Source organism: Oncorhynchus clarkii, chromosome 22 (genome assembly GCF_045791955.1).
Source record: "Oncorhynchus clarkii lewisi isolate Uvic-CL-2024 chromosome 22, UVic_Ocla_1.0, whole genome shotgun sequence".
In the NCBI taxonomy this organism is placed as follows: domain Eukaryota; kingdom Metazoa; phylum Chordata; class Actinopteri; order Salmoniformes; family Salmonidae; genus Oncorhynchus; species Oncorhynchus clarkii.
The window spans coordinates 13,807,285-13,835,113 of NC_092168.1; the positions used below are offsets into that span (position 1 = coordinate 13,807,285).

The following is a 27,829-nucleotide window of genomic DNA, read 5'->3' on the forward strand; positions in this document are numbered from 1 at the left end:
TTTGTTTATTTTATCTTCGTTAGAGTCATCATTTTACAGTTGTATTGCTCTGCTTGGGCACCTTTAATAATGAGACCCTAGTCTCTGATTTCTCCTGACTAAATAAATAAAATAAATTTATATGGTATTAATCAAGAACTTAGGCATTTTAATATTACTGTTAACAAAAAAACTATCAAATCCAATCTAATCCACCCACGTGCACTGAATACAACAGGTGTAGCTCATACAGTGAAATGCTTACTTACAGGCTCTAACCAATAGTGCAAAGGGGAACAATAGGTAGGTAAAGAAATAAAACAACAGTAAAAAGACAGGCTATATACTGTAGCGAGGCTACAAACAGACACCGGTTAGTCAGGCTGATTGAGGTAGTATGTACATGAATGTATAGTTAATGTGACTATGCATATATGATAAACAGAGAGTAGCAGCAGTGTAAAAAGAGGGGTTGGGGGGGCACACAATGCAAATAGTCCGGGTAGCCATTTGATTACCTGTTCAGGACTCTTATGGCTTATGGTAAACACTGTTGAGAAAGCCTTCCCAGAAGAGTGGAGGCTGTTAAATCAGTAAAGGGGGGGGGCATCTCAATATTAATGCCAATGATTTTGGAATGAGATGTTCAACAAGCAGGTGGCCACATACTTTTGGTCATGTAGTGTACCTTGAAGAGATCCTGAGGCCCATTTTTTTCCCCCCAGTCATGTGAAATCCATAGATTAGAGCCTAATGAATTTATTTCATTTGACTGATTTACTCATATGAACTGTAACTCAGTAATATCTTTGAATATGTTGCATTTATATATTTTTTCAGTATAGTTTAAATGTATGTAAATAAGCCTAAGAATAATGACATGACCTTAGTTGAGTTGTTCTGGCCCATAGTCTCCTCTACATATAGGCTAAGGCGTATTCACCCAAATGGGAGGTGATAATGTTCGGGTAAGGAACACCTCTGTATGACTAAAGAGATGTGTAGAAACCCTTGGTCCCGCCTACACAAAATCACCCTTTACCTTGAAGTAGAGCCATACTAATCTTGAGTAGTGATAACAGAACAGGGCTGTGATCTATCTCTCCTGCTCTGAAGTTTAATGTTTAACTAGTAGGAGGGAGGAGATCAGTGCCTGCTGTCAGAGTGCAGCTTGAAGCATGGTCCAAGCCATGTAAATCCACTTTCTGGACGAAGAACTGCACGGACGACCTATGGCTGCCTACAAAACTCAAGTCCTGCCACTTTGAGAGCTTATTTACAGGGGTGTTTCTCGGAAAACCTGAAACGAGGAAGAAACTTTCTGGTATGGCTAATGTGATCCTAATATTCTTCTGTGATATAGTTTATCTGGGCAACCAATTGGTCCGTGGTGAGAAATGTGTTGTGTCGCAACAAACGTCCGATAATCTACTTTTGGAATCAATCACAGTTTTAGACGAAGTTGTCTGAAATCTAATGTTTTATCTCTGAAAAATACATTTCTCCCTTGCTGTTTGGATTGGATTTCCTCTTGGAATCCATTACAAAGACTGCCCTGCTGATCTGAAAAGCTTTTTTTTTAAAAGTATATTTTAGGAAATCGAAACTCTAATAGATAAATCTGTTACTATGAATGAGGGTGAAGCCGAGATTTCTAAGGAGAAAGACTGGAAAGATCTGGAGCCCAACTATGCCATTAAAATCTTCCTCACCGTCCTGTACAGCCTCATCCTGCTCACAGGCATTGTGGGTAATGGAGTCACCATCCAGGTGATGCAGGTGCTGCAGCATAATGGCTACATGCAGAAGTACGTGACGGACCACCTGGTGAGCCTGGCTTGCTCCGACCTTCTGGTCCTCCTCATAGGCATGCCCGTGGAGCTCTACAGCGCCACATGGTTCCCTTTCACCTCCACCTCGGGTGACGCTTCCTGCAAGATCTACAATTTCCTGTTCGAAGCCTGCAGTTATGCCACCATCTTGAACGTGGCGACACTCAGCTTTGAACGCTACATGGCCATTTGCCACCCATTCCGCTTTAAGGCCCTGGCAGGAGAGCGAACAGGGGGCCTCATTGCTCTCGCCTGGGTCACGTCTGTGTTCGTGGCTATCCCGCTGCTGTTCACCACGGGAATGGAGGGCCACGTCATAGAGCCAGACGTTGGGCCAGTCCAGAACCTGACATTCTGCACCAACCTGAGGGAGAGGTGGGGGGTGTACAGGGCCAGTATCTTTGTGGCGTTCATCGTGTACATGGTGGTGCTGGTCAGCGTTGGGGTCATGTGTCGGGGCATGATCCTGGTCCTTCAGAAAACCATGAGGCCCATGGGACGAGGGGTCAACGGAGCAGAGGGCACACCAAAACACGAGAGTGCCCGGGTTAAAGCCGCCAAGAAGCAAACCATACTTTTTCTAGGTATGTTAACACTTACAGTATATACTCTACCCAAAATATCTAAAATGTTACCGATTGTAATTTGGAATGGATGTTGATCCATTTTGTTAAGCCAGCTGGTGGCCACAATGTGTGTGTGTGCGTGTGCATGTTTGTGTTACAAAGGGGGTGTACACCATTGCATTCCAACTGGAGTTGTTGAGATATGTCTGTCTGACTTCACCTTTGTTTACCTAACAGTGGAAACACCACTCTGGGCCATAACCTCTGATTGACTCCACAAGACACATGTTGAAACAAACCATTTTGAAATGTTATGACCATTCAAATGATTGATTTCCCACACGTCTTCTGTTTGGGGTGGTCTGTGCCATTACCGTCCACAGATAATCTCAAGGGAACTCACACAAAGAACATTCTTTGTTTTGGTCATGTTATATTGATTTCACATGTGGAAATAAATGTAGTGCATTCGTAAATTATTCAGACCCCTTAAACTTTTTCCACATTTTGTGACGTTACATCCTTAATCTAAAATGGATTAAATATTTTTTCCCCCTCATCAATCTACACACAATACCCCATAATGACTAAGCAAAAACAGGTTTTTAGACATTTTTGCAAATGTATAAAACTAACTCACTGAAATATTAAATTTACATAACTATTCAGAACCTTTACTCAGTACTTCGTTGAAGCACCTTTAGCAGCAATTACAACCTCAAGTCTTCCCGGGTATGAAGCTACAAGCTTGGCACACCTGTATTTGGGGAGTTTCTCTCATTTTCTCTGCAGATCCTCTCAAGCTCTGTCAGGTTGGCTGGGGAGCGTCCCTGCACAACTATTTTCAGGTCTCTCCAGAGATGTTGGATCGGGTTCAAGTCCGGGATCTGGCTGGGCCACTTCAGGACATTGAGATTTGTCCCGAAGCCAGTCCTGCATTGTCTTGGCTGTGTGATTAGGGTTGTTGTCCTGTTGAACCTTTGCCCCAGTCTGAGGTCCTGAGCGCTCTGGAGCAAGTTTTCATAAAGGATTTCTATGTACTTTGCTCCTTCGACCTCATGACTTGGTTTTTGTCCTGACATGCACTGTCAACTGTGAGACCTTATATAGGCAGGTGTGAGCCTTTCCAAATCATGTCCAATCAATTGAATTGACCACAGGTGGACTCCAATCAAGTTGTAGAAACATAACAATGATGATCAATGGAAGCAGGATGCACCTGAGCTCAATTTCGAGTCTCATAGCAAAGGGTCTGAATACTTCTGTAAATAAGGTATTTCAGTTTTTTAGGGTTTAATCCATTTGCAAAAAATTCTAAAAACTTGTTTTTCTTTGTAACAAAATGTGGAAAAAGACATAACAAATAAGACATAACATAACAAATGTGAATTATTGTATTTCCTTGTGTTGAATTGTTGTAAAGTACTCGGGTATTGGTAGAAGGTAGCCTTGTATACATTTGTTCACAAAGACCGAGACATTTGTCTAGAATGGGATATTTGTCCACTTATCTATTATAAATGAATCAACTAAATCTGTGTGCAGGATGTCCAATATTCTAAGAAATCAAATGTAGCCTATGCTTACATGCTAACCATATTGTGTAAGCTTGTAAACCAGCCATGCTAAATCATCATTGTATTCACATTAGAAATTAGTATTCTCTTTAGTTACCTTGTACCTGTTTATCCTAAGGCTTCTCCATTCCTAAATCCCATCACAGCCCTTTCAGGCGACAGCAATCTCCACAATCGGTGGTGCCATCTCGGCTTCCATTCCACTACTAGCCCAGTGATCACTACTTGAAGGTTTAACAGCTCATTGAGTGGTGCCTGAAGAGCTGTGTTTCAACTGATTGCAAGGTATAGATTTAAGTGCCTAGCTGGTCTGCTGCCTCTTGACAAGTGACAGGTCTCACTGTGCATTTGTTTTCAGAGTGGTGCGGTTGTATTCAGCAGCTAGTATTGCAACAGCATCCTTGAGTTTGTATTCCACTCAGAATGTAGTTAGCTTATGTACCAGTCTATGGTCAAAATAAATAAACAGTGTCATGGAGTAAGTGCCATTTTGGGAAAAACTGTAAAACAGTCCCTGGTTGATGGTTGCTGGTCTTGGGTAAAATTCTAGTCTGGGCTTCTGCCCAAATTTGCTATGGGTGTTCATAAAACCCTCATTGTCTCATCTAGTCTTTATTGTGTGGGATGATTTATCCTGTCAGGATTTTTACCATCTGCTCCCTCTTTTCATTAGAAAGGGCTCGACTACATAATGTTCCATTAGCTTGACTGCAATTTAGCCAGTAGCTTCAGTAATTTATCAGCCTCCCAGTAAGTTGGGGAAGGAAGAATTCCTCAGCCAGTCTACAACAGTGTTTCTCACAAACTAGGCTAATGTGAGAGAATAACTAATGCAACCAGCCTGCTGATTTAAGTAGAGGGTGCAATGCTACCATTTCTAGCCATTTTACCTGTAACAAGATGCTGTCGTATCAAACACTTGTGCTTTTACTGTATTAACACAAGACAGACACATTGATGTACAGTAGTACATTGGTTTTAACAGTTGCATCCTCTTTTGAAACCTTATCCTAAACTTGTGCAGGTAATTCAGCAAAAAATATACATTTATTAGCAGCTTCCCCCAAGCTCACTCATTTGTGCACATATCACATGCATTATGCAATATATAATAGTATATTTTATTTTTATTAGATTATTTTTATTTTTTATTTTTCAATTGGGAATGTGTACTTCTGACTATTCTCTTCAAGAGGTGATGATATTAAAACCAAATAGTTATGCGATTTATTTAACCATCCCTTGAAAATGGCACATAGTTGTCAATGGTTTTAATAGCCAAATTGAATGCTATTGTGACTTTTTTATTGATAACGACCTTTTGAAACAGGATGGGGCTTTCTTACCAGTATCTTACTACACTGATCAAAAATATAAACGCAGCATACAACAATTTCAAAGATTTTACTGAGTTACAGTTCATATAAGGAAATCAGTCAATTGATATAAATTCATCAGGCCCTAATGTATGGATTTCACATGACTGTGAATACAGATATGCATCTGTTGGTCACAGATACCTTAAAAAAGGAGAGACGTAGAGATCAGAAAACCAGTCCGTATCTGGTGTGACCAGCATTTGCCTCATGCAGCGAATAACATCTCCAATGCGTAGAGTTGATCAAGCTGTTGATTGTGGCCCGTGGAATGTTGTCCCACTCCTCGTCAATGGCTGTGCGAAGTTGCTGGAAATTGGCAGGAACTGGAATACGCTGTCGTACATGTCAATCCAGAGCATCCCAAACATACTCACCAAACATGTTTGGTGAGTATGCAGGCCATGGAAGAACTGGGACATTTTCAGATTCCAGGAATTGTGTACGGATCCTTGCGACATGGGGCCATGCATTTTCATGCTGAAACATCTCTGTGCATTCACATTGCCATCAATAAAATGTAATTGTGTTCGTTGTCCATTGCTTATGCCTGCCCTTACCATAACCCCACCACCACCACCATAGGGCACTCTGTTCACAACTTTGACATCAGCAAACCGCTCGCCCACACAACACCATACACACTGTTTGCCATCTGCCCAGTATAGTTGAAACCGGGATTCATCCGTGAAGAGCACACTTCTCCAGCTTGCCAGTGGCCATCGAAGGTGAGCATTTGCTCACTGAAGTCGGTTACAACGGCAAACTGCAATCAGGTCAAGACCCTGGTGAGGACTACGAGCACGCAGATGGGCTTCCATGAGACGGTTTCTGACCGTTTGTGAAGAAATTCTTCGATTGTGCAAACCCAATTTCATCAGCTGTCCGGATGCCTGGTCTCAGATGATCCCGCAGGAGATCCTGGGCATTGATGGTCTGCGGTTTTGAGGCCAGTTGGACGTACTGCCAAATTCTATAAAACAACGTTGGAGGCATCTTATGGTAAAGAAATTACCATTAAATTCTCTGGCAACAGCTTTGGTGGACATTCCTGCAGTCAGCATGCCAAATGCATGCTCCCTCAAAACTTGAGACATCTGTGGCAATGTGTTGTGGGACAAAACTGCACATTTTAGAGTGGCTTTTTACTGTCCCCAGCAAAAGGTGCAACTCTGTAATGATCATGCTGTTTAATCAGATTCTTTATATGTCACACCTGTCAGGTGGATGGATGTATGCACAACATTTGAGAGAAATAAGCTTTTTTGCATATGGATAATTTCTGAGATCTTTTATTTCAGCTCTTGAAAAAATGGGACCAACACTTTACATGTTGTGTTTATATTTTTCTTCAGTATATTATCGGTGTTAGTAGAGATAATATTGCTTATCAGTAAGTTACTACACAGACAAGGGTGACAATATAAAATTGACACCAGCTTTAATTTATTCTAAGTATAATAAACCAATCATAAGTTAATAGGCAAATATATCGGAATTTGGATGCACTACGTGAAGTTTCCATAAGATGTAAAATATATAAAATAATATATTCTTAGTAATAATACATAATAATCACAAGGCTGTAAAACATGATCCTAAATATAACCCATCAACTTTCCACAACTTTATTTTACTATGTCAACATAATCTTTGTTGTAAATGTTTTGGGGCCGAACTGGTGGCAGAAAGAATTAAGACATTGTTTTCATTATTTAGGCTTTTTTCTCCTGAACCACATGGTCTATGTATAAGAAACACATGGACAACATGGACACAAATATAAAGATCATGAAAAAAATATGAATACATATTAAAATAAATATGAAATTATAAATGACCAAACTTGTCATCCCTTTTGCATCCCTAGGTATTAATAATGATATCCCTGATACTAAACTATATCTATCAACTATTTCATACAAATGTATTTACATAATGATACATTTCTTGTTTTTACAGTCAAACTGATTGTTATACATTTTAATATTAGCAAATAATGAAAAGGATGAGTAAGAATATTCTCTCAATCTGCTATTGCCTTAAAAGTCATAGCAGCTAACTATGAATTACAAATCCAAATATCCATCCAAACCTGCTACATCTTCGATGGAAGCCAGTGCAGTGCTCTCGCTGTAGAATTTATGACTAGCTGTGCAGTTCATCAGGGTGTTGACGTTGAAGAGCTCTCTCACCAGACCGGAGGCCAGTCCACAGATACTGTAGCTGTGATGAGGAGGCCAATGAATCTGCTCTTCCCCTGCATGGTACCTCGGTTTTATGATGCCCCTTTGTCTTCTTCCTCTCTTACCGTGGGTTTGCCTCCAGCCTCGTCCCTTAAGCAAATCGCCCCTCTGACTCTCTGGTAAATTCTTGGACTCATACTCCTGACGAGTATGTTGGATGGACATGGGGGGAGAAATGACCTGGAACCTATTTTAAGTGAAGATCTGTACATTCGTCATGCTTCTTTGACACAACCAACTTTGTCAATGAGTTCGGTGTAGTCCTGGTAAAATATTTATTTTGGAGTCGTCTTAGATTGGGCATGTTTACTTTGGATTAATCTAGGAGGTCTAATTGTACTGCTTCACTTTTAAGAGAATGGTATTTTATGAGTATAAATTAAATTACAATAGTATACACAATTATTGTTGCCTAATAGTATGTTGCATTAATTTCTGTCTGATCAACTTCACAGGAAATCTAATCTTTGAACAAAACGTCAGTATTTGTTAGGGCTGATGAATTCTGAGATTGTTTGAAAAGCACCACTATTCTCTCAAGTGGAGATCAAAGATGAACAGTTGTTCTCATTCAGATTACAACAGATACTCAATCAGACTAATGTCCCCCACTTGAGAGAGAACAGCAGGCAAATCACAGCTATGTGTGACGTTTGTTTGAGAATATGCAAAACCCCACTTAACCAAATTAGAAAAGGATTTTATGCCACTTTTCAGCAAGTTTTTACAGTGATACTGTAGTTCAGTCGTATAGTTCTATACCTTGAAATGAATGCATGGAAGAGCACTGTTTCTGTCCCATTGTTTCTTTACCTGGCTATATGTTGTAAATGGTTAATGGGGTTAATGTTTGCCTAACTCTTAAATAGCAAGAAAACTGTAAAAATACACACACACACACAAAAAGTCATAGGCCATATTTGCAAAGTCATGACCATGTAATTCCCCCTAAAGTGTGTTGTGTTTTCAGTATATTTGATTTACAGCACCGGAGCAAAACAGTTCTCCATTAGTATTCTCCACTAATACGCTAAATAATTTACTGTATATACTCTGTCAAGCTCATGCGTGGGAAAAAAAATCTTCCAAGTTTTTTATTCTTTACTAGAATTTGTTGCTCTTTTTTGCGTGTCAATTTACCTTGTGCAAAGATGTTGATCCTTGTCTCTCGTTGTAAACTGATCAATCATTCAGAATGCTTTTTTTGTGCTGTATCACTGTGTTTTGTGTTGAGCGGTTGAGGGACTTGCTTTACTCTGCTCCTATAAACTAACATAGTACATTAGTCAATCTCGACTGCTTTTAACCAGAAGATATAATAGATATAATAAACTCCCTATAATAAACTTCAATTGAAAAAATATAAATTGTCTATGCATGTGTAGGCTTATGTATTTGTGTGAATGCTATCAGTAGGTCTTTATCCTTTTCCTAGGCCTACTTTACTAAGATGTAGGCATATATACAGCCCTATGTACTGTATATTAGTTGATAACAGTATATAGTAATTTGTTTAATTTTAAATGGGTGGCACATAGGCCTACAATAGCCTTAATCTGTACCTTTCTTCCCCATGAATCAAAGTACAAAACAATCAAATTATGCATAGCTAATTAGAAAGATACTGAATCCAACAAGTTTTGCTGAAATTCAATTGGATTTACAGCTTAAGTGCAACTAAGCAATATTAAGCAATTGGAATATTACAAGAGCCACTACACAGACCCTCAGTGCAAATGATGGCCATGGGTAAAAAAAAATGGGTGCCATTGCCTCCGGCTTATTTTAGTCAATCTACTTCACCTGGCTTTTCCTCGCTCACCTCAGCATCATATAATTATCATATCACTCTCAGCTACTATAAAATTCATAACAGCTTAATATTGAGAGACAGGAAGTGCAGCAGCAATAAATTCAGAGATGCATTGCACCATTTTCCTCCGTGTTATCGAGTGTTATTGAGTTTATGGCCAACTTTGTGCTTGCGTTGATTTTTTTTTTATAACTCAAAGCGACATCCTTCTACAGGAGACTTACACATTTAAATATGTTTTAGCTTTGTGTATCATAGTATATTTCTCTGCTAGGATTTCAACTAAAGTTAATCAAGCTGACATGACAATATTGTAGTGAATGGTAAAAGCGCAATGCTGCATGCAGGTTCCGAATGCAGTTCTCCCATCTCATAGGCAAACTTGCTTACTACTGGTCCAATATGGTTAAATGCCTTTGGGATGATAGTAGTGAACCTACAGTATACACTGAGTGTACAAAACTTTAAGAACACCTTCCTAACCTTGCTGAAATATTTTGTCTTGCCTTCCCTTCATCTCTACAGTGATTGAAGTGGATTGAAAGAGCAGGTGTTCTTAATGTTTTGTACACTCAGTGTACTGTATAGGCAAGGCCTATAGAAGAGCTCAGATGGTGAGAGTAGTCAAAATGTATCTGTAAGAGGTTATTCGAAGAGCTCACTGAAAAAACCCTGGCTGTGGTGATTACCGTTGTCAATTATCTCTGAAAGGGCGAGTCACGCCCCTGTCACTTTGCCACTTTACCTCCAAAATAACTTTTAATCTCGAGCCGACTGTGACTTTGGAGAGTAATTAAAAGCAGTGTGCCACCTTGTTAAGTTGCCCACAAATCACAGCTAGGACACAAGGTTAATTGCTTTAGATATTTTTTGTCAGTCACAGGCAGCTTGCTTATCTGAAACGAATATAAATTTTGTTTTGCAGGCCTTTAGCCTTTGACACGTGCCCTGATGTGAACATTCTCTTTCTGTGTATTATCGCACACTGGTCGAATAGAGATGTGGAGTGGTGAAAGCTGTTAGTGATTTGAGGCATAGACATACAGAGTGGTCGGTTTGATTCCTTTCTCTCAGTTGGTGGCTTCAATATTATTATTTTTATAGTAGAGGGCAATTCCATGGTAACAAAATTACACGTTGACTCAGATTTTTCCATTTAAATGTATGCTAAACAACAACCCAATGATTTCAAAGTTTAACAAACCATACCAACTATGTACAAGGACTACCTTGAACAATTTACACAGAAAATGTCACAAAAACACATGTACTGGAAGAACTGTGCAGATGCAAATTTGGTAACAGAATTACGATAAAATCTCCCTCCGTTTTTTATGCAACCACATTTTCCAAAAACTCTGTTAAATATCTGCTCTGAATGAGGATTCAAAGATGTCTGCAGAAAGAATGAGGTGTCAGCGATGACATGACACCTTAAGTTAGAAAACATTTATTTTGGTTATTGAACTACAGTAGGGAAAGTGGATTTACATCCGGTAACAGAATTAAGATAATGGAATTGCATCATGGGTCCCTGATCTGTATTATACAGAAATGCATAATTATGGATATGAATGTCATTCTCTTCATGGTGATGTATCCTGAATAGGTACACTAAGGTAGAAATATGCAATATCCATCTTTTGCATATTTGAGTATTGTTCAACACATTGGCAATTATTTTAATGAGTTCAGCCCCCAAACAAGACCACAAGACCAAATCTTAGTCTTAGTACAGGGAAGTAGATATGTACAGTACAGTACAATTATTATCTATCTTGTTGCCTAGTCACTTTCAGATATTTTTAAAGATATGTGGGTTTTTGGTAACGGACTATCATGGCAACGTTTCTTAGGCAAATAATTTCCCCAAAACTAAATGTGTAGATATTAGTTGGCAGGGGTCTTTACTACAACATTATTGTGTTTCGATTTACGGTACCAGTAAAAAGTTTGGACACACCTACTCATTCAAGGGTTTTTCTTTATTTTTTACTATTTTCTACATTGTAGAATAATAGAGAAGACATCAAAACTATGAAATAACACATAAAAGAAAGTGTTAAACAAATCAAAACTTATTTCATATTTGAGATTCTCTAAAGCACCCTTTGCCTTGATGACAGCTTTGCACACCCTTTAGTAGTGGTTTCTTTGCAGCAATTTGACCATGAAGGCCTGATTCACGCCGTCTCCTCTGAACAGTTGATGTTGAGATGTGTCTGTTACCTGAACTCTGTGAAGCATTTATTTGGGCAGCGATTTCTGAAGCTGGTGACTCTAATGAACTTATCCTCTGCAGCAGAAGTAACTCCGGGTCTTTCCTGTGGTGGTCCTCATGAGAGCTAGTTTCATCATTGAACTTAATGGTTCTTGCAGCTGCACTTGAGGTCTGTTTTTGAAAAATAAGGCCTGTTTTTCTTTTGAAGCCAAAAGGAGGCTAGTATTAGGTACATTTATAACTATTGTAGACTATGGTGATATTTTATATATGAATGTTTCCGCTCAGTGTTTGAGATCAATTGACACCTTTTACCATTTTACCATTTTACCATTTACAAAGCCATATTTGGTTTATTACCATTTTATTTGGGCATTTTTATTCTTCACAAATGTGGTGGGTATTGTCTTTGTTCTCAGGACTTTATCCTGCTAACTGTTTCAAATGTCCAAACTGAATTTGGTAAAAGGGCTTTTATGTACTCTGTGCCATCAGCTTGGAAGCCTTACAAAATACTTTTAAACTGGATGAACTTGTCCCGATTGATGTTTTTAAATCATTGATGAAGGATTTTGAGGCTGATTCCTTGACCGGACAATGTTTTTAATTTGTTGTTTACGTATTTCGTTATGCTCCCTGTGATTTCTATGGTTTTTACTAGATTACTTGTAGTTTTTCATGTTGTCTGTCTGTTTATTTTTATTTATTTTATTTAACCTTTATTTAACCAGGTAGGCCAGTTGAGAATAAGTTCTCATTTACAACTGCGACCTGGCCAAGATAAAGCAAAGCAGTGCGACAAAAACAACAACACAAAGTTGCACATAAACAAACGTACAGTCAATAACACAATAGAACAAATCTATGTACAGTGTGTGCAAATGTAGGAGAGTAGGGAGGTAAAGCAATAAATAGGCCATAGAGGCAAAATAATTACGATTTAGCATTAACACTGGAGTGATAGATGTGCAGATGATGATGTGCAAGTAGAGATACTGGGGTGAAAAAGAGCAAGATAAATAAGAATAATTGTAATTGTGTAATGACTTGGTGCTGCCTATCTTGGCCAGGAAACTCTTGAAAAATATATTTAAAATCTCAATGAGCCCTTCCTGGTTAAATAAAGGCTAAATAAATGAAATAAAAAAATTCATCCGAATTGACTGACCTTCATTTCTTAAAGTAATGATGGACTGTCGTTGATGGAGTAATGATGGACTGTCGTTGATGGAGTAATGATGGACTGTCGTTGATGGAGTAATGATGGACTGTCGTTGATGGAGTAATGATGGACTGTCGTTGATGGAGTAATGATGGACTGTCGTTGATGGAGTGATGATGGACTGTCGTTGATGGAGTAATGATGGACTGTCGTTGATGGAGTAATGATGGACTGTCGTTGATGGAGTGATGATGGACTGTCGTTGATGGAGTAATGATGGACTGTCGTTGATGGAGTGATGATGGACTGTCGTTGATGGAGTAATGATGGACTGTCGTTGATGGAGTAATGATGGACTGTCGTTGATGGAGTAATGATGGACTGTCGTTGATGGAGTAATGATGGACTGTCAAGGAAAAGGGTGGCTACTTTGAAGAATCTCAAATATAACATTTGTTTAACAATTTTTGGGTTACTACATGATTCCATATGTGTTATTTCATACTTTTGATGTCTTCACTATTATTCTACAATGTAGAAAATAGTAAAAAATAAAGAAAAACCCTTGAATGAGTAGTGTCCAAACTTTTGACTGGTACTATATATATTGTACATGTGATAAGGTCACACAGAGGGACAGAGATAATTACAGACACCAGTGAAATTCTGAAGTACCTAAAAAGGTAAGATGTCCTCTAATAAAATTGCATATATTCCTTGAAAGTTACCAACATTCTCGTAGTTTACTTATAAATGTATACAATTTCCAGTAATATACTGTAACCTTCCTTTGCAACCCTACCTCTGCCAGGAAGCTGAAACTTGGTTTCAGAATAACTGGTTATTCCAGCAAAACAATAACTCCAAGCACAAATCAAAATCCACAAAGAAGTTGATAATTGGCCCTCTCAGTATCCGGACTTGAAACCCACTGAAAACCTGTGGTTTGAATTGAAGAGGGCAGTCCATAAGCGCAGACAAAGGATATCACGGATCTGGAAGGATTCTGTATGGAGGAATGGTCTAAAATCCCTCCCAATGTGTCCTCCAACTCATTTGAGAAAAACGCTCAGGGCCGTTATTAGGGCCATTGTAAGGAATTGAAAAGTATTGACATATGGGGTGTCAATAATCTTGACCCCTACCTTTTTGAGAAAAAAAGTATTACTTGTTATTAAAGGCGACACATACACATATGTTAATATTCTCTTTTAACGGAGAGTCCTGTATACCTGCTGTGTTTTTCCTAGAGATGATTCAAGTCTTTTCCTTTGTGGGTAGATTTTTGAGAATATCAATCTCGTCTAGTCAGATATGAAGGAGTAAATAATAGAGACTAAACACATCAATATGGTCAAGAGAGGCAGATGGCCAGCTCCAGTCATGCAACAGGTAACATAGTCTAATTTTCTGCATCATGGAACAGTCCACAGTGTTAGTAGCTTAGCATTGAGCAGTGTTTGCTAATTTTTCTGTTGGCATGTTCAATTAGTCCTAAAGCTTTATAGTTGAGATTTATCATACCTACCAGAGCACTTCTGGAAGTCAAAGCTTTACACAGACAAAAGGTGTGTTGTATGCCTTTAGCTTCCCAGTTGGCATATCAGAAGCGTCTAGCAAGATGTCCGTAAACTTACAAACAACTTTTATCCACACTTTATTTCTTTCCTTCTCTCGCTCCTGACATCCCTTTCGCCTTCAGGCTGTGACTGTGAAATTACCTGGAAATAAGAATCTGTTCCTTATTGCCACTCAGCCGTAAAATGCCTTGAGGACCAGCATGAGTCATGTTGAGAGATGAATGGATGGAGCAAGGGAGGCATTCTTCTTTTTGCTCTGGACTGCAGCAACCCGCAGTCATTGTTTTCCATAAAGCATTGTTATGGGCCTCCTGTTTTAATCAGGGTAAAACCAATGGAAGCCAGGGCCCAGGTTCCCTCTACAGCATTAGCATGATTAATACAGAGCCATACTCCTCTCTGTTCATTTGGAGGTGTGAGGTAGTTAGGTGTCAGTGCCAGTGCCAGTAGCCGTGATTGGTGGTCCTATGACACAGATACTACCGGTACCCCTTCTTTATATAGCTGCACCACCGAATCCACGGAAACTTGATTGGCTTCAGGCAACTTGACAAAACAGCTTTGTGGCATTGTAATGAGACAGTATTGTCATTATACCTTTTATGTAGTCACATCCTGCCTACTATGCCAGTTGTAAACTGGATCAAAAACACTTTAATGTGGTATGACATCTTTTATGACATGACACTACCAGTCTTTTCAGATCCGATTCTGAAATTTTCCAATGCCTAGTGATTCTTCCGAAGAAATCACACAGGCCGTGTCCAAATACCAGTACTTTCGTTCTGAATAGTAGGCATTTTGGGTATGCAAAAATATAACGTTTTGTAGCGTGAAATTTGAAAAATGTAGTATGCTTTAAATGCCAGGATGTCATACTCATTTCGGCTATTCATCAAGTAAAATGGCGGAATCAATGAAATTGCACACTAGATACAAATGATCAGTATGGATGACCGTAGCATGTTGATATTTGTTGCTAGCTGTATTCTTTTTTCTGCTAAGCATTACATTCTAAATAATATGTATCACGATTACTACACAGCACAGTATGCCGTTTTAGTAAGTAGTAGGCAAAACAGATTTTGGACATGGCCAAAGCAAATGTAGAAACTCTGTTTGCCTCTGGACGTTGCAGACCAGTATCATTGCTTGAGTAAGTCTGGAGAAAAGATGCAACATAGAGAGAACAAAAAGTGATGGTCTATCAAAACAAACAGTTGTGTGAGAAAATCTCTTAAAAGATCAGCGCAATATCACTAATATCCTCTTAGGAATGAATGAAGTTGCTCGAGTGGTTTAATGACAGAGGATATTCTACTAGCTAGCAAATTAATTTGTTCACACTCGGTAGCTAGGGCAGCCAGTACATTTGTGACTGACAGACTTGAAAAAGACTGGAGATTTTCCCAGGCTTATAAGTGTCCCTACTGGATCCATGGACTTAGATATAATGAAGACATATTATCTTCCCCACACAGGCAGGCACGCACACATACACACTCACGCACGCACGCACACACGCACGCACGCACACACACACACACACACACACACACACACACACACACACACACACACACACACACACACACACACACACACACACACACACACACACACACACACACACACACTCTGTGAGTTTGCTGTTTTATATCATATTATACTTTTTATTACACTGTGATACTCAAGCACTTACAAACTTTAGGGCCTAAACACAAACCGTTATTTGCATGCATCTCTACACCTCACATTTGCTTACAGGTTTTATAACTTGTTTGCAGTATGTAACAATAGTGGTGTAACCACCACAGAGCGATGTCTGGCCACACAATAGAAACAAAAGGCTCAATCAGAGATTCCAATTACAGAAGAGACATGGAATGAATTGGTTGAATAATCAGCTTTAATTGCTTTCTAATTAGTAGCTTGGCATATTGTCCATATTTACGGGGCTCTGTGGTGTCGTGTGTGTGTGTGCCTGTGTGTGCAGCAGAGGGGGCTGTTGGGAGGAGCTGTAGGAGGATGGACTCATTGTAATGCCTGGAATGGCATGGAACCACGTTTGACTCCGTTCCATTTATTCCATTCCAACCATTACAATGAGCCTGTATTCCTATAGCTCCTCCCACCACCCTCCTCTGGTGTGCAGGGTTGGGCAGGTTACTTTCTAAATGTAATCCCTCACAGTTACTAGTTACTTGTCCAACATTGTAATCAGTAACATAATTTTTGGATTATCCAAACTCAGTAACGTAATCTGATTACTTTACTTTTAGATTACTCTCCCTTTAAGACACTTTAGAAGAAGACAAAAATCTATATTACTAATTGAATGACATCTATTGCAGGACAAATCAATGTTAGAGTTTCATAACTGGCCCTGAATGGATGTTGCATTACTTTTTCTAACCCATTGCTTGTACTACAAATAATAATATGATTAAAAAAACATAATACATAAAAAAACTAAGTCTGTGAGATTTTCATCATTCCAAGTCATGGAATACCCCTTGATCTTCAAGAATAGGATATGGAATATATGTAATTATATATTATCCAAATTGTTTTATCTGAACATAACCCAAAAACAAAGGACTTATACGCTGACTACCATGGAGTGAATTTAGTCAGCAAAGAACTTATTGGCCTGCCCTACTCTGTTGTTTATGATTTTGTTGTCATGGAGATCTGATTGAGATTTATTAATGCCATATGCTGCATTTGCTATCGGCATTTTGTTTACGTTCTTTTGTTAACACTGATAACTTGATCATTTGCAGCTGTTTAAGTGTATCAAAACAGCACAAGTTTTAAGTATGTTCAGCACGAATTAGATTGAGCAATAAAAGCCCCACTCGAGGTTATTTTTGACAGTATGTGGATCACAATACCACTGAGAAGTTTAGAAGCGAGGAAATCCCTCAAACCTTTATTCGATAGCCTGGGATCCGCACTATGCAGCTGTTGCAAGAGCACATTTTTCACTGGCTGTCCAATGGTCTCAAAAACAATGACTGACAGGCATCTTCAACTTCTTCACTTCAACCATTATTGGGTTAAAATACACATATATGACCTCCTGGGCAGCACAGTGGTCTAAGGCACTGCATCGCAGTGCTAGCTGTGCCACCAGAGATTCTGGGTTCGAGCCAAGGCTCTGTCGCAGCCGGCCGCGACCGGGAGTCCCATGGGGCGGCGCACAATTGGCCCAGCATCGTCCGGGTTAGGGAGGGTTTGGCCGGCAGGGATATCCTTGTCTCATCGCGCACTAGCAACTCCTGTGGCGGGCCGGGCGTAGTGCACGCTGACCAGGTTGCCAGGTGTACGGTGTTTCCTCCGACACATTGATGTGGCTGGCTTCCGGGTTGGATGTGCATTGTGTCAAGAAGCAGTGCGGCTTGGTTGAGTTGTGTTTCGGGGGATGCATGGCCTCTCGACCTTCGCCTCTCCCGAGTCCGTACGGGAGTTGCAGCAATGAGACAAGACTGTAACTACTACCAATTGGATACCACGAAATTGGGGATAAAAAGGGGTAAAAAATACATTCATAAAAAAAGAAAATACACATATGCAGTGCATTTGTGAAAGAATTCAGACCCCTTGACTTATTCCACATTTTGTTACATTACAGACATATTCTAAAATATATATTTTTTAAATGCCACATGAATCTACACTCCCCATAAGCAAAAACAGGTTTTTAGAAATTTTTGCAATTGTATAAAATAAAATGTAAATATAATTACTTTATTTACGTAAGTATTCAGACCTGTTGCTATGAGACTCAAAATTGAGCTCAGGTACATTCTGTTTCCGCTGATCATCCTTGAGATGTTTTCTACAACTTGATTGGAGTTCACCTGTGGTAAATTCAATTGGATTGGACATAATTTGGAAAGGCACACACCTGTCTATATAAGGTCCCACAGTTGACAGTGCATGTCAGAGCAAAAACCAAGCCATGAGGTCAAAGGAATTGTCCATAGAGCTCTGACACAGGAATATGTCGAGGCACAGATCTGGGGAAGGTTATCAAAAAATAGACTCTTCCTAGATCTTGGACCCCCGGCCAAACTGAGCAATCGGGGGAGAAGGGCCTTGGTCAGGGAGGTGACCAAGAACCCGATGGCCACTCTGACAGAGCTCCAGAGTTCCTCTGTGGAGATGGGAGAACCTTACAGAAGGACAACCATTACTGCAGCACTCAACCAATCAGGCCTTTATGGTAGAGTGGCCGCTTGGAGTTTACCAAGAGGCACCTAAATTACAAAGATTCAAAGATTCTCTGGTCTGATGAAAGCAAGATTGAACTCTTTGGCCTGAATGCCAATCGTCACGTCTGGAGGAAACCTGGCACCATCTCAACGCTGAAGCATGATGGAAGCAGCATCACACTGTGGGGATGTTTTTTAGAGGCAGGGACTGGTAGACTAGTCAGAATAGAGGGAAAGATGAACGGAGCAAAGTACAGAGAGATCCTTGAAGAAAACCTGCTCCAGAGCGCTCAGAACCTCAGACTGGGCTGAAGGTTCACCTTCCAACAGGACAGGACCCTAAGCACACAGCCAAGACAACGCAGGAGTGGTTTTGAGACAAGTCTCAATGTCCTTGCATGGCCCAGCCAGAGCCCAGGCTTGAACGCACTTGAACCTCTGGACAGACTTAAAAATAACTGTGCAGCGACGCTCTCCATCCAACCTGACAGAGCTTGAGAGGATCTACAGAGAAGAATGGGAGAAACTCTTCAAATACAGGTGTGCCAAGAAGACTCAAGGCTGTAATCGCTGACAATGGAGCTTCAACAAAGTACTGAGTAAATGGTCTGAATACTTATGTAAATGTGAGATTTCATATCTTCTTATCTTTTTTATTTTTATACATTTGCAGAAATTTCTAAAACCTGTTTTTACTTTGTCAATATGGGTTTGGTTGTGTAGATTGATGAGGGGGGGAAACAATTCAATCCATTCTATAATCAGGCTGTAACATAACAAAATGTGGAAAAAGTCAAGGGAATACTTTCCGAATGCACTGTACACTGAGCATACCAAACATTAGGAACACCTTTATAATATTGAGTTGCACCCCTTCCCCCCTTTTGCCCTAATAACAGCCTCAAATCGCCTGGGCATGGAATCCACAAGGTGTCGAAAGCGTTTCACAGGGATGCTGGCCCAGTTTGACTCCAATGCTTCTCACAGTTGTGTCAAGTTGGTTGTATGTCCTTTGGGTGGTGGACCATTCTTGATACACACAGGAAACTGTTGAGCATGAAAAACCCAGCAGAGTTATCATTCCCCGCACCTACTACCATACGCCATTCAAAGGCACTTAAATGTTTGTCTGGCCCATTCACCCTCTGAATTGTACACATACACAATCCGTGTCTCAATTGTCTCAAGGCTTAAAAATCCTTCTTTAGCCTGTCTGCTCCCCTTCATCTACACTGATTGAAGTGGATTTAACAAGTGACATCAATAAGGGATCATAGCTTTCATCTGGATTCACCTGGTCAGTCTGTCATGGAAAGAGCAGGTGTTCTTATTGTTTTGTATACTCAGTGTACATTTGTGAACAGCCATCCACAACAACCACAATTAGTAAGGCGCAAATAGCTAAGGGCTCTATTCAATCTGTCTTCAGCTGTCTTCATCTTCAGCGTTACAGATTAAACAACGGAAATATAAAGGTAATTTTCGATTGAGCCCGACATATGCAGTGTTTACCATGAATGCAGTCTCCGCTAAAATAGAACAGTTGCCTTTAAATTTCAATCACGCTGTAAAGCTGAACTTCCGCGTTGCGAATTCAATAGAGCCCTGAATGAGAGAGCAGCAGTGTAATTCACGTCAATGCGCTATGTAGATATCAATAATAATTTATATCTGTATCCCAGATAGGCTACAACACTGCTGTCATCCTTACCTGCAAGCGTTTATTCAAGTTGGATAATCTTTGGATGCCGACAGCAGTCGCACCATTGGAAGACATAGCTTAGATTTACTCCTGCTCTTTTCCCTCAATTCATCAAACGCATTCGGTGTGTCACCATAGTTGTCTCTGTCTTGTGGTCAGACCGATGATGTAAATAAACCCTGGATTGTTGATCCAATGTATTGGCAATTGAGAGGCTTTGAAGCCACCCAGTAGGAACAGTTCTAGCATATCTGTTTTGTCCGAGTTTAAAAGCAAAACATTAGTCGCCATCCACTTCCTTATGTTTGAACACAGGCTTCCAGGGTAGTCAATTTTGGGGCTTCACCATATCTCATCAAAATATACAGCTGTGTGTTGTCCGCATAGCAGTGGAAATTGACAATGTGTTTCCGAATGACATCACCAAGAGGCATAATATATAGAGAAAACAATAGTGGTCTTAATTCAAACGGAACCTTGAGGAACAACGAAACTTACAATTGATTTGTCAGAGGACAAACCATCCACAGAGACAAACTGATATCTTTCTGACAGATAAGATCAAAACCAGGCAAGAACTTGTCCGCGTAGACCAATTAGGGTTCTCAATCTCTCCAAAATAATAAAGTGATCGATGGTGTCAAAAGCGGCACTAAGGTCTAGGATTACGAGCACAGGTGCAGAGCCTTGGTCTGAAGCCATTAAAAAGTAATTTATCACCGTCGTGAGAGCAGTTTCAGTATTATGATGGGGTCTAAAACCAGACTGGAGCATTTCATATACATGATTTGTCTTCAGGAAGGCAGTAAGTTGCTGCGCTAGGGGTTTTTAATACATCAATGTTTGGCTTTTTCAGTAGAGGCTTTATTACTGCCAAATTTAGTACACATATGGAGGATAGGGAGCCGTTTATTATCGTCAACATAGGAGGGTACAGGAAGTAGCTCTTTCAGTAGTTTAGTTGGAATAGGGTCCAGTAGGCAGCTGGAAGGTTTAGAGGCCATGACTATTTTCATGAATGTGTCGAGAGATACAGGGTTTAAAAACTTGAGTGTCTCCATTGATTCTAGATCCTGGCAGTTCTGTGTAGACTCAGGACAACTAAGTTTTGGATTCCTATGCAGTCCATAACTTTCTAATAATCATGATCTTTTCGTCAAAGAAATTAATGAATTCATCACTGCTGAAGTGAAGGACATCCTATCTTGGGGGATGCAGCTTTTTAGTTAGCTTTGCGACAGTATCAAAAATAAATGTTTTATTGATTTTGTTATGTTTTATTAAGTTGAAAAAGTAGACTGATCGAGCAGCAGTGAGGGCTCGTTGATATTGCACGGTACTGTCTTATCAAGCTAGTGTAATGAACACGACGGGAGACAGAGAGCTGGTTTCAAGCACAGGGCGCAGCAGGTGTATATTGTATAGGACCACAGGGGGCAGGTAGCTGGGTCCAGGGGCAGGCAGAAGGTCATACACAACAAAGCCACAGTACAGGCAGGGAAAGGCTAGTAACGTCATCCGGGAGATTAGGCAATATGTTGATAACAGGAAATCCGATAGGCTAAGGTACAGGCAGGGAATAGGCAAAAGGCGTCATTAGTGAGGAGGCAAAAACTATCATACACAGGAAGATTATATTATGGGGAAATCAGCGCTCTTAACTAGAAGTGTGTCACAAAACAAACAATACCTCACAATGATGGGGTGCAAAGAACTGTGTGTGATAATGACATACAGGTGTGTGAACAGGTGATCAGAATTCAGTTGATTGGGATCTGGAGAGTGAGCTGCATTCAGGAGATCTATGTATTTGAGAGTGTGAGTTAGAAAGTGGGCTGGAAAGCGAGCTGCATTCAGGGGATCTACGTGTTTGAGAGTGTGAGTTGGAAGCAGACGTTACAGCTAGTTTTTCTATTTTTTAGCTGGCTACAGATAATTTTTCAATTTTTTTTTGTATTTTCTGGAAGCTTGCCTCAGCGCTCAGTTATTTTCTATATACCAGGGAGCTAATCTCTTGTGACATATGTTTTTGTTTTTAGAGGTTAGGTGGTTAACTGATTTTTGTATGTGGACGTCCTTGGGTAGGTGGAGGGAGTCTAAGAGGGTATCTTGGAATCTTTAGGTTGTCAAGAATTGGGTTGTCCCAGCTTTTGACAATTCTTGGTTGGATTATTTTTTATTTTAGATCCGATAGTCCAGGATTATGAGAAAAACATTTAAATACACAATATTTATTCCACAGGACAAAACTATAGTAGATGATGGACAAAACCCACTGAATTGATGATGGCTCCAAAACTTTTGGAGTTGGTCTGTGGACTTTCCATGTGAATATTGAAGTCACCAAAATGACTACAAGGTCCATGAAGAAGTGAGGAACGCTGTAGAGGCCTTTGAACAGTAGATATACAAAGTAATTGAGTCGGCTGCATAGATTTTATGACTAGAAGCTCAAAAGACGAAAACCGTCCATAAAAAAAATTACTGTCGTAAATGTTATACTTCCGCCTTTGTGGGATATGGTCACTAGTGTAACCAGGAGGGGAGGCCTCAATTAACACAGTAAATAAATCAGGCTTGAACCAAGTCAGGCCAATCTCATCAGTGATTAATTCATTGACTGACTGCGTTAAAGTGAGGGATCAAAACATTAAGTAGTCCTATTTTGAGACGTGAGATATTGTCACAATCTCTTTAAAAAATGAGGTCTTTATTCCAGTGTGATTCTTAAGGTCGAACACCGCCATGTTTAGTTTTGCCGACCTAGATCGAGGCTTAGGCACGGGGAAAGCTGAGCTGACTACATTGACTGTGCTAGTGGCAGGCTCCACTAAACTGCCTGCTGCCTGGCCTGCACCCTATATCATTGTTGAGCTAGACCCATATAGGAGTTAGACCCATATATATGTTGATAGATAAGATGAGAACACCCCTCCAGCTTCGATTGAGTCTGTCACTCCTCAGGCCAGTTATCTACAAATTCTCTCTTTTGGGAGGGACAGAAAATCAGTTTTCAATCAGCGATTGAGCTGCTGTAGAGCTCACCACTCCCTCTTACTGGGAGGGGGCCAGAACAATTACTCGATGCCAACACAACTTTCTAGCTAAGTTACACGCTGAATGTTGCGCTTGGCTAAAACAAATGTAGACATCAATAAATGCATTTCTATAGCTTCCAAAATATTTTTTTACACTGTTATGGGTTTGCTGAGATGGAGGCATTGTGGCTTCAACACAGCACCTCCCTAACAGTCATCTAGTGTATATATAAACCACACTGGTGGAACAAACTTAAACTTGCACCTTTTTTATGCTGATTTGAATGTCATTGAGAGAAAAAAAATCTTCTGAATTTATAAGTAATCCTAGAAGTAATCATTTAGTTTTTAAAAAGTGTCTGTAATTGGATAACAATATTTTAGCAAATCAGTTACTTACATGTAATCCGTTTCTCCCCAACCCTGTGCATGCCTGTGTGTGTGTCAGGGGACCAGGCTGCCAAACTGTTCTTTCATATGCAGTGTGAGGCAGCAGGAGCGCCCAGCAGGATAGCCAAAGAAAAAACAGACCCTGAGCCAGAATATGAGTGTGTGTTTCGCCAAGTACTCGCTTTTAAAGGGCGATAATGGTGAATGGTGGTGGTGTACAGTGTGTGTGTGTGTGTGTGTGTGTGTGTGTGTGTGTGTGTGTGTGTGTGTGTGTGTGTGTGTGTGTGTGTGTGTGTGTGTGTGTGTGTGTGTGTGCGTTCCTGCGTGTGTATGTGTGTGTAGATGTGCGCCATGTGTGTACCTTTTGTGTGCCTTGACAACCAAATCTTACTACAAATGTTTTGAGGTGTATGTGTGTGTGTTTTTGGCATTATGTGTTATATTGTTATGGCATAAGACAGATACTAGACACTGTATTCAACCAAAGACCCACAACACAAAAATACATAAAAATAAAACATCAATCAACAGTCATTGACAACTACCATTATGGAAGCTATATCATTTTAATGTTTTACAGTTTAATTATATTATGGTTTTACTGCACCAATCCATGCTGGCCCAATGCCAATTTTCCAGGTGACTGGCCACTCTAGAATGAGGAAGCCTTGGGATAGGAAGAACCAAACTCGAATCGATCTCCTCCCCAGGAATTTGGAGCAAATAGCTGTCGGGAATTGTCTTCATGGTTCTCTGCTCAACATTTGGACATGGTATTAGTTAAAAGGTCACGCGAAGGATAGACTTAATAGATTCTACAAGAATGGTAAACCTGTCAGGGAGAACCAGTGTTGACATCCAAGGGGCTCTGTCTGACAATAGTGTGCCAACACCTGGACCTGGCACTGGCAGAGCCATGTTGTTCTGAATAGGCGGCCTTGGTATTTCATAGCCTGTGCAGAACTAACAAAAACAAATATTCCACACAAAGGGGGTTAAATCATTTTCAGACTTCATAGATGTCTCCACAATCAAATAAATTAATAATTATGTTCCATCAAACATGTACCACAGAGTGGTGAATTTCCATGTCCCAAAACCCACCTCCAGCAGTTTCACTGGGTCTTATGCCAAGTCCCATATGTATGATGAGTAATGCGTGTATGTGTAGGAATAAAGCACAGGAGCAGTGTATACAGTGCTTTAATTCCAGCCCCATTTGTCCTTTTGCTGCATTGTTGGAAGGGTGGCCACTGATGGCATTTGGTAGCTGTCTGCATGTTGTGTGTTGACTAGCTCAGGACCTTGCTGTTAGGTATAAGTCAAGTAGTGGCTTTTATGAGCAGATTAGACTCGTTCCAGTTCAGGCATTGTTCTCTAATTTCATTACTTGTCTGTAAAAATTATATGGCTCAAACCACATGACAGTTGAATGAGAGGAATGAAAAACACCTCTCGGGATTATAAAGCTAATTTAAAATTTTGAAGTAAAGGCCAACTTCCACAAGAACAACTTGGTCTGTGGAAAACAAATAGCCAGATCTATTATTGATCGTCAAATTACCACAAAACCCTTGGATATAATGTAACATAATGTTTGTTATAATAATGTCAAGATATCTCTTAAATATTAATGCACAGCCGTACACACTGAAAAACTTGACACATTTTGACAAAACTGTCTTACATTAGGACTCATAACAGCATTCATATCCATTCATTAATAATGTGTATATTAGATTCAAAATGTAAAAAAGTTTCTAACACCATTGGAGTCTTTTTGATGAAATAAGCAAATCCTGCTTTGAAAGTTTTGATATTCATATGTTCCCGCTGTCGTGGCGTTGTATTAGTTAATGTGACGACTGTTGCTCATCGAATGATTAAAGGTTTCTAATTGCGTGATTAACTGAATCAAGCAATTATTAACTCATTAACATGGGGCACCATGGGAAAATTAGTTTTATTGAGTTTCTATTTCCCAAATTAACTCAAAGAAAATCAGAATATCGATTTTACAACAGTCGCTAATTAATCAGTTTCCTCTACAGTCTCATTCTGAACGTTGCATAATCCGGGAATCTGCACGGACCCGGGTCTCACCAATGAGTTCGTACCACACCAATCTTAGTTGAGTATTTATTTACTAGAAAGCTAAAATGATGATCACATATATACAAAAACACATTCTAGGCTATTGATTAGAACTTAGTATAACGGGCAGACACACTATGGCGCGTGTTACCCAAAATGGGGATATAAAAGAGAGAGAAAAAGAGAAAGTACACGAGAGAAATATACATTTGGGTGCATTTGTCAGCTATGCTTATTTTAGCCCTAACCTTGCCCCAAACTGCCGCTCTTATGGGTCAGAATATAATGATGTAATTACGTGTGGGAGGTCTCAGATGGGAAGCTCCGCGTGGGCCGTTTAGGCTTCTCAATGACGCACTTCTCCGACGCAACTCTCTGGTCGTCCTCACAATGTCAGTGTTCTTTTGGTCTGATTCCTCACCCTTGCTCCGGGAGGGCTCTTCTGAAGACAGACAGCTCTGTAGCTCAGGGCTCACAGCATAGGAATGAAACAGTGTAGATACCACGATTCGATGGATAGTGAAGGTTAGGTGGTCTGGCTTGAATTCACTCGCTTAGACACAGCTACTCATCAGTAGCATGGGTAGAAAAATATTTCTTTTTCTTCAATCTTGGGTTGAGTTTTGGGTTCATTGAGTTTTTAGACCTCGGCTGCAGTCTTATACCCTCGGGTCAGAAGTGGGCGTAACCGCCTTTAGGGCAATTCTCTGGGTGTACCAAGTTAAGAGGCAAGGTCTAGATTTTACTCAAATCCAATTTTAGACAACTAACTTCACATTTCATCTTTACCAAAACATTCACTTTGATTTGGACATTTTACACACAACGTACAATGTATAAACATCAAGCATATCCTAGGAAAACTCTTACAGTTACAATGTTTTTGCAATAAAGTCATCTATTAACCTTTAATAACAAAACAAAAATGACATACATTGTCATATTCCATCTATCATCACGACCACCATTGTGGCTGACGGAAACCATTGTTCCAAAGTCCCTTTATTGCATGTTTAATGTTCTGAGGTTGGTTCTCCATAGTGAGAGGACACAGGAATGTTGTCTGTGGCCTAAGATTACCATGGCTGTGATGGGTCATAAAACCCCCACATCTTCAGAACCCTAGATCTCGCCTCCTCTGTTGGGGTTGAGAGATAATCTGTAGGGTTGTGGTCTCCTGTAACCTGACCTGATCAGGACAGTCATGACATTGCTAAATATTCTGTGAGAAGTTTCCATTTGACTTATAGTATCTCTATGAGTTTTCTGTTTACCCCGTTAGGCATGTATTGTCTTGAGACATGTTTGAGAAATTAATAAAATATTATTATTTTTTTCCTCCGATGTAACTTGACTAGCCAATTTCTATTTCCTTAACTTGATTTCAGTTGGGAAATTGAAGCCCATCGACCTGTTACATTTGAGTTTGTGATGCAGTGGATCATTGCTCTCAGGAATGTGTCTCTTCAGGAGGCATTTGTTGATGTGGAACTAAGCATTATTCATTTAGCATTAGAAATATGGTTGAGTGTGGATATTGTATCTTCAACACAATTCCGGCATGTTTGTAGGTAATAGAATAGCTTAGCTATAAGAGTCCAATCTCACTACCACCAAGGGTTGGAGTTTAATCTCCACATACTTTACTGTCAGCTTAGTCTACTTTAGCATGAGGCTTAAAGCATATGATAAATATGTGCTGAGACCATGCTTCATGGTTTATGCACCTGCTATAGCATACACATGACATAACAGGCTGATGCACTAAGCCTACTTTCCAGTCATAAATAGAATACTGTACATTTCACATTTAAAGTTTCTCTGTCTTGAGTTTTCTGAGACCCATTCCTGACACTTGCTACTGTATGACTTTGCCTCATGGTGCATTCACACTTTGGAAGAATTCTGTAAGATCAACCTGCATTCAAGTCTGCACAAGAAAAAAATATGTATAAGCCAAAGGGACCCATATGCAGTGAGATTTGACCAATTTGCATGTGAATTTTTAAATAAGCAGCATAGTATGTACTGGA

At 39.9% G+C, this 27,829-nt stretch overlaps 1 protein-coding gene across 2 annotated transcripts in view; it reads left to right on the forward strand.

Annotated features, from left to right (window-relative positions):
* The first annotated feature begins 1,198 nt into the window (after positions 1-1,198).
* LOC139380249 (G-protein coupled receptor 39-like) overlaps positions 1,199-27,829 on the forward strand; it is a 32,398-nt gene continuing 5,767 nt past the window's right edge. Inside the window, exons 1-2 of one of the 2 annotated variants that reach the window (XM_071122787.1) lie at positions 1,199-1,303; positions 1,704-2,395. In XM_071122787.1, the coding sequence (XP_070978888.1) occupies positions 1,753-2,395 (643 nt within the window). In that variant the 5' untranslated portion in view covers positions 1,199-1,303; positions 1,704-1,752. Of the gene's footprint in view, positions 2,396-27,829 lie in introns of both variants that reach the window. The other variant, XM_071122786.1, reaches the window with a different exon arrangement.